General features: G+C 50.8%; 2 protein-coding genes across 4 annotated transcripts; one reads left to right on the forward strand and one right to left on the reverse strand.

Annotated features, from left to right (window-relative positions):
- The first annotated feature begins 1957 nt into the window (after positions 1–1957).
- LOC100285394 (sugar transport protein 5) lies at positions 1958–6243 on the forward strand. 2 transcript variants are annotated; one of them, NM_001158287.1, is made up of 3 exons: positions 1958–2292; positions 4462–5414; positions 5511–6132. In NM_001158287.1, the coding sequence occupies exons 1-3, from the start codon at positions 2151–2153 to the stop codon at positions 5946–5948; spliced, it is 1533 nt and encodes a 510-aa protein (NP_001151759.1). In that variant the 5' UTR covers positions 1958–2150; the 3' UTR covers positions 5949–6132. The 2 variants fall into 2 exon arrangements, with proteins under 2 accessions (NP_001151759.1, XP_008668133.1); XM_008669911.4 differs by lacking the exon at positions 1958–2292 and adding an exon at positions 3253–4221 and having other exon boundaries at positions 5511–6243.
- A 164-nt stretch (positions 6244–6407) lies between these two features.
- Positions 6408–10675, reverse strand: LOC100383620 (Sugar transport protein 5). Of its 2 annotated transcripts, XM_008670223.4 has the most exons (3): positions 10168–10675; positions 7316–8268; positions 6408–7226 (listed from the first exon to the last, which is right to left on the reverse strand). In XM_008670223.4, the coding sequence occupies exons 1-3, from the start codon at positions 10307–10309 to the stop codon at positions 6780–6782; spliced, it is 1542 nt and encodes a 513-aa protein (XP_008668445.1). In that variant the 5' UTR covers positions 10310–10675; the 3' UTR covers positions 6408–6779. The 2 variants fall into 2 exon arrangements, with proteins under 2 accessions (XP_008668445.1, NP_001169739.1); NM_001176268.1 differs by having other exon boundaries at positions 6715–8268; positions 10168–10445.
- Between the last annotated feature and the right edge of the window lie 664 nt (positions 10676–11339).

The raw sequence follows: 11339 nt of genomic DNA on the forward strand, positions 1-11339 counted from the left end.
TTATTCGTTCTGAAGGTTTTTTATATTTTATATTTTATAGAGATTGAGGGACTGTCCGTTTAGGATTATAATCTATTCAGATTATACAATCTAAATTATTTTGAAACATCGTTAGTTAAAAATAAGTTAGATTATACGACCTCGACAGGTTATAATCACAGACAAACATGCCCAAACATTATCTACCTCTTTCTTTTAATTGGAGAAAATTCCTTATGCAAAATTGTTGGTCCATTGCCATCTCCGCCTGTGACTTCGTGGCGTTTTGTTGACGTGCACAAAACCTATATATTGACTACTTAAAGCATCTGCAACAGTGTCTTAGATTAGTGTTCTATACTGAAATATAGGTATCAACTCATAAAAAAACTTCAATTGCGTTCTATTTCAAAAATAATATCAATAAATATATAGACCACAAAGCATCCAAATATACTACACTTAGAACTATTGTCTTACCCTTATTTTCTACATCATTATTAACCATTTTTCATAGAAACATAATTTATTTTTTGTAAAATAAATGATTTATGACTTAAGTGTTGGAGCTCGATTTATTTTTAGTGGCCTAAATATTGTAAATGTAGTATTTTTAATTTTGGGCACTATTTCGAGGTGTCTTGTTGCAGCTGAAAAAATGGACTGCCACTTTCCATTCGGTTGCCTGTTCAGATTTATCACGTGTCTGTTGCATATAGTACAAACTCTGTTTATATACAGGGCATATAGTCCAAACTTTCTAGCGTAAAATGGGGGGAGGCAGTTACTCCACTCTTGCGTAGTTTCTGAAAGAAAAATGGATATTTTCTGTACGTGTGTGTGTATATATATATATATATATATAGTAGTACTTTATGAAGTATTATTATAAACAGGAGAGCTTTTTTCTCCCTAATCCTAAAGTTAACTTTAGACCATCTATAGCAGGTTAACTATATCACTCAAAAGACTGTTTTGTATCTTAGACTACAATGTTAATAAAGTGGAGTCTAAATATAGAGATGGAGATACGTAAACTGTTGAAGATACCCTTATAGCAATCATTTTGGGTGCTAATTTTGGTACCTTTCTTTTTATAACTTTCTACATAATCACAGTAAAAAAACAAAAATCTGACCACAACGTTTCAACAAGAGTCAACAGTCAAGTGCATGAACTGTCGAGGTCTCGAGGAGCAAATACAAGTGGCCTTCTTGACCCAAGGAGCAATAATGTCCAGAAAAACATGATCAGCAGAGCGTCAAGTCTTAATAACAAGACTGAAATGCGTGAACCTGATCGGCTTCCCGTAGAACGGTGGTACCTGCCCACGCTTCTATTCTATTTGCCTTCGTCCAATCATTCCACAGTAGTACAGTGAGGACCTGGTACCCTTGACTACTTTGCAGGGATACAAATTACAGACACCTACCACCAAATTTGTCGCTTATATATAAAATAAAAATATATATACATATTTACATATACCTTTTGTGGGGACAGAAGAGAAAAGCCGAAAAGGCAGCAGGGAATTTGCAAAATTTCCGAAAGGGAGCATCAAACGTTTATTTCCCAGACGAGAGAGCAGAGATGAGCGTGAGAAGCAGACGGGGGCAGATGGTTCAGCTTTTTTCTGACCAGCTTTTCTGAAAATCTGGCTGTGGGGAGAATCTGGCTGTGTAGAGAATCTGAGTATCATTAGGATTACGTGCGGAGGAAAATAAAGGTGTCCATAGGACTCAGGATCTAGAAAGTGACGGATTCCTACTATTGCATCGATTCAACCGATTATGTCTTTATGTTGATTTTGAATGATTTTTACCCAAACGAATTTTATAGAAGCTGACTGAAAAGCTGAGTGTTTGGCAGTCCCAGCAGCTTTTGGTGGCCAGAAGCTCCAAAAAGCTGAAACAAACAGGGGCAAAGCAGCAACTCCCGGACATCATTTTGGCAGCACGCCCACACAGCAGCATCAACCTCGGGTGCTCTGCGGCCACTGGACTGCCCTGCCAGTGCTCGGTGCCCGTGCCCGCGCGCGCTAGCCTAGCTGCTCCTGCCTGGTTCGCCGTAGCCCGTAGCCCGTAGCACAACAACAACAAAAAAAATCTCCGCGGCGCGGGGGGAGGTGGTCTGTTCACCTTGGGGAGCAGCGGCGGGCCGTCGGCCGAGAAATGCCCGGTGGCGCCTTCCTCCTCAACGGCAGCGGCGGCGGCATGGCGGACTACGGCGGCGGCCTCACCGTCCCCGTCGTCGTGACCTGCCTCATGGCGGCCTCCGGCGGCCTCATCTTCGGCTACGACATTGGCATCTCAGGTGCGCCACCCCGTCCCCGTCCCCGTCCCCGCGTGCGAGTAGGGGCCCTGTTCATTATGGACGAACCACACGGCGCACGCAGTCTGCTTGCTGCTTCTCTGTTCTTTCTTGCGGCATCATCCTCAGGGGCTCCAGTAGCGTAGGATACACATTTGGCTGTAGGATTCGACGGTTTCCTCTCCCGCGCATGCGTGTGTGATCGATTGGAGGAAGCTCGATTCCCAGTATATCCATCCGCGGCGAATCGAAGACCATGCTTGAAGCGCACTGCACCAGAGTCTCTCTCTCTCTCTCCTCTCTCTTCCCCCTCCCCTACCTGTTGGGGTTCTTTGTTTCTTTCTGCTCAAGTGGGTGTGTGGGTGGCTTCTTCCGCTTCCATTCGAGAGAAGCTTCTCCCGTGTTCCATTCCATCACAAGCCCCCCCAAAGATCTCCAAATCCGCGCGCGTGGTAGGTGCGCGCCCATCCTGCCCTCCTCCATCAACCATCCGTCTCGAAAAACAGTTTAAAAAAATCGCGGAGCCAGATCCAAGATTCCGAACCGGGAGAGAGGGCCGCGAGGCAGGCAGGGGCGGGGGGCGACGAGTTCCTGAGGAGTTGCTGTCCTATCCGGTCTGACTTTCTTTTCCCTCTCCCCAAAACCGGCCGGTACTACAGTCCCCGCGGAAGTTTTTACATACCCAGCTCCGGGAACAGTGGAGGTACAGTAGCGCATCGCGGAAAAGGCGTCGCGTCGTGTTCCGGGGGCACCAAACCAGCGCCGCCGTACACCCGGCGCCCGGTGCCGGGTGGCCCCCCCACCAGGCAGGGATTCGCCGGGTTCCCGTCCGGACCATCGATCTCGATCATCGGGTGGGGGGCGGTTGTGCGGTGGCGGTGGCGGGGGCGAGCGACGGACGCGACCCCGATGCGATCGAATTGGCTTTGGGTGGCCCGGCCACAGTGCCCGGCCTCGTGGCGCACGCGTTGCCTTCAGTTTTCGGTGGCCCTTGGGGCTGGGGGAGCGGTCAGGTCAGGTCAGCTGCTGCTCGTAGGCCACCGTTGCCGCTCTGCCGGCTACCGCTCCACCTCCACGTCGTCAACAGTTTTTGGACCCACACGGCGGCGCGCGAGGAAGACGTCACGCTCGGCTCGGTGTTTGCTGCGCACCTTTCTTCATGCCCCCCCGTGGGCTGTGTCTGTGTGTGGCTGGCGGCTGATCACGAGAGCTAGTACTAGTAGCATCTCTTTCTTTCTCGTCGGAGAGCGAAAAAGGAGACGCAGATGGCTGCTTTGGCAGGCAGATGCACATGACATGGTGGCTATCGGGCCTAGGTAAAATCATTTCGTGATTGGTAGCGCCGGCAGCCTACTCGATGGTAAAAAAAACAAAAACAAAATGGGGTTTGGAAGTAGGCGCCTGTCGTTTCGTGGGTGTGTGTGACAAGATGGGCATTTTTCTTTATGTGGAGGCAGTCGGCACGATGTTGATACGATGAGTGCGATTGGTAAAAAGCTAGCGTTATTTAGCAAAACAGGAGAATATTTCTACCTTTTTTTTTCGAAACAAAAGACGAACAACGGTACGACGAGAAAGAGAGGGCACGCAAAACGCTAAAATCATTCGTCATTGCAAAAGTTTTTTTTAAAAAATAATAATTCCGCAGCCGTTCAATACGCATCCATTCGTTGCCCCCAATCAGTTCCTCTCTTCAACTTCCTGCTCCGGTCCTTTGTCTCATCTCCGTTCTATTCTACCGCTGTTTTTTTTTTGTTTTTTACTTTAGTTCCTCCTCCTCACTTCTTTGCTTCCCTATAGCCCCCCGATGCTTGCAAAAGCAGTGTCACCCGCCATTTATATTTTTATTATATGTTTATGTTTGACCGTAATTTGAAATGGAACTGAAAGTGGTAAAGCGTGCAAGCGCCACTTCTGCTGTATTCTGTCCGGGTGAGAAAGGCCACTCCTGCCTGCGTATCGAATTTTATGAGCATGTTGTAAGGCCACTTCAGACGGTTTAGAAGAGTTCTACAATCAGATAATGTGTTGCCACATTCCAGTTAGAAATTACACCGAAATAGTCATCGCAACCATATAAGTGTAAATCTAGTATATTTAGAAAGAAGAAAAAGGAGAATAAAGATCATTATATTTCACCGCAACTTCATTAGCTCTGTTGCTCCCGATCAGGAGGTGTGTCGGAGATGGAGGATTTCCTGAACAAGTTCTTCCCCGGGTTGCTCAAGAGGACGGCGCGCGCCAACAAGGACGTGTACTGCATTTACAACAACCAGGCGCTGACGGCCTTCACGTCGTCGCTGTACGCGTTCGGCATGGTGGGGACGCTGCTGGCGAGCCGCGTGACCCGGCGGCTGGGGCGGCAGGCCGTCATGCTGATCGGCGGCGGCCTGTTCTTGGCCGGCGCCCTCGTCAACGCCGCCGCGGCCAACATCGCCATGCTCATCGTCGGGAGGATGCTGCTCGGCCTGGGGCTCGGCTTCTCCGGCCAGGCCACGCCGGTGTACCTCGCCGAGGTGTCGCCCCCGCGCTGGCGCGGCGGCTTCATCTCGGCCTTCCCCCTCTTCATCAGCGTCGGGTACCTGGTGGCCAACCTCATCAACTACGGCACCTCGCGGATCCCGGGCTGGGGCTGGCGCCTCTCGCTCGGCCTCGCCTCCGTCCCGGCCGCCGTCATGGTGGTCGGCGCCGCGTTCATCCCGGACACCCCCAGCAGCCTCGTCCTGCGCGGGAAGCACGACGACGCCCGCGCCGCGCTCCAGCGGGTGCGCGGCAAGGGCGTGGACATCGGCCCCGAGTTCGCGGACATCCTCGCCGCGGCGGAGAACGACCGCCGGAACGAGGAGGGCGCGTTCCGCCGGATCCTGCGCCGGGAGTACCGGCCCTACCTGGTGATGGCCGTGGCGTTCCCGGTGTTCCTCAACCTCACAGGGGTGGCCGTCACCGCCTTCTTCTCGCCGATACTGTTCCGGACCGTCGGCTTCGAGAGCGACGCCGCGCTCATGGGCGCCGTCATCCTGGGCCTCATGAACATCGGCGGCATCCTCGCGTCGGGCTTCGCCATGGACCGCTACGGCCGGAAGCTGCTCTTCATGATCGGTGGCGCGCTCATGTTCACGTGCCAGGCATCGCACATGTCACATTCTTTATTGAACGAATAACCTTTTCATTACTTATATATAGTATATCAAAAAGAAAAGGAAAAACTTCCTGCTTCGCAGGTGGCGATGGCGAGCATAATCGGATCACACCTCGGCAACGGGAGCAAGATGCCCAAGGGGTACGCGGTGACGGTGCTGGTGGTGGCGCTGATCTTCTCGGCGAGCTTCAGCTGGTCGTGGGGCGCGCTGTACTGGACCATCCCCGGCGAGATATACCCCGTGGAGGTGCGGTCGGCGGGGCAGGGCGCGGCCGTGGCGCTCAACCTGGGGCTCAACTTCTTGCAGGCGCAGTTCTTCCTGGCCATGCTGTGCTGCTTCAAGTACGGCACCTTCCTCTTCTACGCGTCGTGGCTGGTTGTCATGACCGCCTTCGCCGTGGCGTTCGTGCCGGAGACCAAGGGCGTGCCGCTCGAGTCCATGGCTCACGTCTTCGCGCGCCACTGGTACTGGGGCAGGTTCGTCAAGGACCACCAGAAGTTGGGCGAAGAGTCCACCTAGCTAAGCTAATAATTCGGAATCAGCGAACGACGTACCCTACTACCAGTAGCAGATTATTGATAAGGGAGTCAAACACATATTGCGTGTGTGTGTCTTTTAAAGTGTTCGTTTAGAATGGCTTGAGAAGCTCATCCGTGTAGTAAATTTGGAGACTTCGAAATATAATAAATATGTTCGTAGTTGGCAAGCTATAAGGATAGTGATGTAGCAAATTGGCAGATCGTAACTGGTTTTTTTGACAAATCGTAGCTGGGAGGGTTTATATATAGTTCCTTGGTTTTATTCTGTATTGTCATTCTAGTGAAAATTCATTGTTTCATAATTCGTAGTGTAAATTTACATTGTTCTAGAGCTGAAGATAGGTGTGGATGTCAAATCATATACGCGGACATTTATAGAGGTCCGAAATATTAGATCTATCACTCTACTTATGTAACCAAATATTCTGCACGCTCAGTCGCCAACAACATATTGGGTATCTATTCTCTTAGTCCTAAAACATAATAGCGTTTAAGTTATTCTCGAGTAATAAAATAAGAATAAAACAAAAAGTGAGTTCGCTTTACGTCGAACATATCTTGGTGTTCAGTAGGAAAAAGATATTAAAAACAGCCAAGATAATCCTGCAATCGTTACGCTGGCCGAAAACTTTAATTGGGCTCTCACGACAGTCCGTTGTGGCCCAGTTAGGCGAAGCGAGACCTCCCAGCTCCCGCGCACGCGCTCTAGGCAGACAGGATATTTTGTGTCGAGGGAGCCCGAGGCTAACGGCACACTGAACCATCATAATTTACCAGCAAACACTTGAGTTTTACCACTCTTTACTTTTCCCTACATGCAGTTCACCTGAACCTCCTGCTTGGCGTCCCTGACGAACCTCCTCCAGTACCAGTGCCCCGCCCAGACGGCGCGCATGGCCTCCAGCGGCACGCCTTTGGTCTCCGGCAGGAACGCGGCGATGAAGGCAGTCATGACGAGGACCCATCCGGCGTAGAACAGGAAGATGGCGTGCTTCATGGCGCAGAGCAGGGAGACGAACACCTGCGTCTGCGCGAATGAGAGGCAGAGCGCGATGGACACCGTCAGCGCCTGCGCCGCCGACCTGATCTCCACGGGGTAGATCTCGCTCGGCACCACCCACTTGAGCGGCCCCCACGACACGCCGAAGCTGAAGGTGTACAGGCACATGAGCACCAGCACGGCCACCGCGTAGTCCCGCGGCATCGTCACCGCGTTCTGCTTGCCGAGGTGGCCCGCCAGGATGCACGACATGGCCAACTTGTTTAATTTGACACGTGGAAAGAGATTTCTCAGCTCAACAGTACGACATACGTATACTGATGACCACCATCGGATTTCTCGGTTACCTGACAAATCATCATTGCCGCGCCACCGACGATGAACAAGAACCTGCGGCCGGCGCGGTCCAAGACGAAGGAGGAGAGCAATGACGAGGCAAGGTTGACGAGGCTAAGGATCACGGACCCAAATATCGCCTTCTGGCTGCTGAACCCGACCGTCCGGAACAGCACCGGCGAGAAGACGGCCATGACGATGACGCCGGTGAGGTCGAAGAAGGAAGGGATGGCCACCACCATCACCAGGTAGTGGCCGTACCCCTTGGCGCACAGCCTCCCGTACGCGCCCTCGTCGTCCCGCCGCGCGCGCTCCACGGCGCGGACGATGTCCTTGAGCTCCGCGTCGGTCTCCGCGCCCGGGCCACGGAGGCGCTGCAGCGAGGCCCGGGCCCCGTCGGCGTCGCCGCGCAACACGAGGCTGCTGGGGGTGTCCGGGACGAGCAGGGCGCCGAGGACGACGATGGCGGCCGGGACGGCGGCGAGGCCGAGCGACACGCGCCAGCCCCACCCCGGGACGCGGTTGGTCAGGTAGTTAGTGACGGTGGCGGCCAGCGCGCCCAGCACCTGGAAGATGCTGTACGCCGCGGTGAACGCCCCGCGCCACCGCGCCGGCGATGTCTCCGCGAGGTACAGAGGGGCGGCCTGCGTGGTGAACCCGACCCCGAAGCCGAGCAGCATCCGTCCGAGGATGAGCATGGCGACGTTGACGGCGCCGGCGTTGATCGCGGAGCCTAGGAGGAACAGGACGCCGCCCATCAGCATCACGGCCTGCCGGCCCACCGTCCTCGTCACGCGGCTCGCCACCAGCGACGACAGCATCGCGGCGATGTACAGCGACGAGGTGAACGCCGTGAGCCGCTGGTCGTCGTATTTGCAGTATGCGTCGTGCTTCGCGTCCTTTGTCCCGCTCGACACTTCCGGGAAGAACTTCGCCAGGAACGACTCCATTTGTGTCACGCCACCTTTCATGTACAAAAGAATGTGTGTAAAAGTTATTTCGATGATCGAAAAGAGTTTTTTTCTTTAAAAATATAATCCAAAAAGATCATAGAAGAACGAAAAAAGGGTAAATGGCTCGATGACCAGTTGACCACGAAGGGCATTTTAGTGGGATTACAAATGCATAATATTTGAATGAGATATTAGTATATTTTAATTCACCTTTTCTGTACGTCAGATGCCTGAGTTTTGGTTTTGCAACACCTTAGCCATTGATCTTGATTGAGTCCCACCCCCCACCACCAAGCTGAATATTAGGTTATTTTACTTCGAATCTAGATTCGTTAGATTTTAAATCTATCTGACGATAACCATTTAGTAAATAATATGTGAAGTAATTTCTGAGGGTTTACAGAGTGGATAGCAAGTTGGGTCGAATGAGAAGCACTTTTTTTCTCCTACTCTCCAGTATAAAACGGACACTAGATTCACTCCGCTTCGCTCCAAAGCGAGAAGCTCTGCCAAACGCGCCGCCCCGCCTTCTCTGCTTGGTATTGCACCAGTTAATTTTGTATTTGTCTTGATTGCATGTCCAAATGTGTTGGTCCGAGGGAGGGAGGGAGAGGCGAAACAGTTTTCGGGTATGTTTAGCAATTAGCAGGCACGTAAGAAATAGACTCCCGTAACCGTGTTAATACAAACAAGCAGATGTAGCCGTTAAATCTTAATCCAACGGTCAAGACCGTTGCATGCAAAAATTTACTGTTTCAGGCATTTGAAATATAACAGTCGTTCCTATCTTCATTTATTCACTTACTAGTTACTTGTTATATGTTTGCAAATGTTTAAACAAGATCATTCTACGCAATCGACACATTGGTCAATTTTACGTTGATATCTGCTAGGTGCCTGGGTATGACAATATTTAAGGCTGTCTCTAGCAGTATAGCTGCTTTTAAACTTTATCTTGTAAACAATATGGTCTATAGTGCAACACGACCAGATGCACGATGGAGACAACCTGAGTATAAGATATATACGCGCAATGGAATCTTAATCTTAGCATAGCTTGAAGTTGGCCTGATGTGAATCCTATATTTTGTTGACTCTTCTTAATTAAAACTATTCGCTGAAAATTCTCTGGGCAAGGGTGTTGGCCGAAAGCATGACTCTACTTAAGCGATATATATGTGCTAGCTAGTCGCCTTGTCTTCACAGCTAAGTAGGCGATCGAGTATAGCATATATGCTTTTGTTGTTTCGCTTTATCTCCTAGTTAAGAATATGTCCTGCTGTTCTTCTTTTATTTGTTCTCTCCCCCCTCTCAAGGTGATCTCACGCATATCTCAAAGCACGTCCCCGCCGCATCTTTTAGGCATGTAGCACGTACTAGGACCCTTTTAGTCAGCGGCGTTGCGCCGATTCAAATAATGTGCAAGAACAGGTCACTTGACTGACCTATAGATTAACGCAAGTAGGAAGTAGTGGCTCTTTAAGTAAACACTTTTTTTCAAACAAAGGATCAGACATACTAAGGAGAAGCATCCAGTTTTTAAGAAATTGGTTTATAGAAACTGAGGTGGTTCCAAACATATTCTAGTTTATAGAAAATAAGATCCTTAGTTTTTTTTTTAAAAAAACAAGAAGCTATCCTTTCCTAACTAATAAAACTGGTTTTTTGTTGTTTTTAAACAGGGCCTAAATATGAAGGAGAAACTGACTTTGACTGCTAAGTAGTTAACATATTTTTTTCCCCCAGTCCTAGTGCCGTGAAACCCCCAAATGACCTGAGCGAGATATAATACTACATAAATATCCTGAGGAACTGCACGCTGGTGAAGGGATAAAGATTACAAGAATGGTAATGCTGTCTTCAACGGGCATGGGAGGCTGTCCCAGCAGAGATCGAGCGCACGCACGCACCTGAGACGCCAATGTCGTAGCCGAAGATGAGACCGCAGGAGGCGGCCATGAGGCAGGTGACCACGACGGAGACCGTGACGCCTCCCCCGTAGTCGTCGCGCGCGTGGCCGCCCTCCGCCGCGGCGAACCCGCCTCCGGTCATCGGAGCGCAGCGCAGGGCAAGGCAGGGCAGGCAGGTTCTACTACTTGTACCCGAGGGGCCGGCCGGGCTCTTTCCTCTTCGGTTGGGCCGGCGAGAGCAGAGCTGAGAGGCAACCAGGTGCGTTTTGCACCCCGTCCGTCGCCTGTGGGACAGTGGGAGTGTGCCGTGGAGACTTTATTATGGCTGAAGGCCTGAAGCGGTGGTGTCGTGGTGATATGGATATGGATTCTATATAATGCTTTCTACGTATGGACGTCGTGGAGTGCAGCAGTAAATAAGTGGGGTGTGCAGCACAGCATAGGCCATAAAGCCACAAGTATATGTGAAGGTGAGGAGGGTATTTCGTAAGGTGTCCGGTTGGTAGCCGATGCATGCATTATTTTGTCGCAGCTCTTCAATTTCAACTGCCGGAGTTCTAGAAGAGCTTCTGGCGAGTGGCGATGGATTGGCTTTCCGCCGCGCGCTGCCACACAAATTAAAGTTTTGGCCGAAACACCTTTCTATGTTTCATGCACATGACTCTTCTTATATATACCAGGGCCGGCCCTGAAACCATGCGACGTACGGAGACGACGATTGGAGGCTCAATATCTATTATCTATCGACATCATTATATAATTTATCAGTTTAAATTTTACAAACTCATCAAACCAAATAACCCACACACCCATAATCTTCATTACATCCATCAAATAAATTGCACTCGTACTTAACACATCATGAAAACTAACGGTTCAGTACTTAAATCTAATGGACAATATTAGTTAGATCATCCATCATCCTTCATCCCTCCCCTCCCTGCGTCCCCACCGCCGTCAACCCCTCCCCTCGCGCCGCCACCATTGTCGTCCACCCCCTCTGCTCCCATTCCTAGGAACGTAGCGTTAGCACGAGCTATATATTAGTAGTAAAATAGTAGGGGTAGCCAACAAGCCGGTAGGGCTGGCCACAAGGACACCCGACGCATAAGGGCCGCGCAACACGTGCTGCCCACTGCCCAGCCGTCATGCACACACCGCCACACGAGTGC

The sequence above is a fragment of the Zea mays genome, chromosome 2 (genome assembly GCF_902167145.1).
Source record: "Zea mays cultivar B73 chromosome 2, Zm-B73-REFERENCE-NAM-5.0, whole genome shotgun sequence".
NCBI lineage: Eukaryota > Viridiplantae > Streptophyta > Magnoliopsida > Poales > Poaceae > Zea > Zea mays.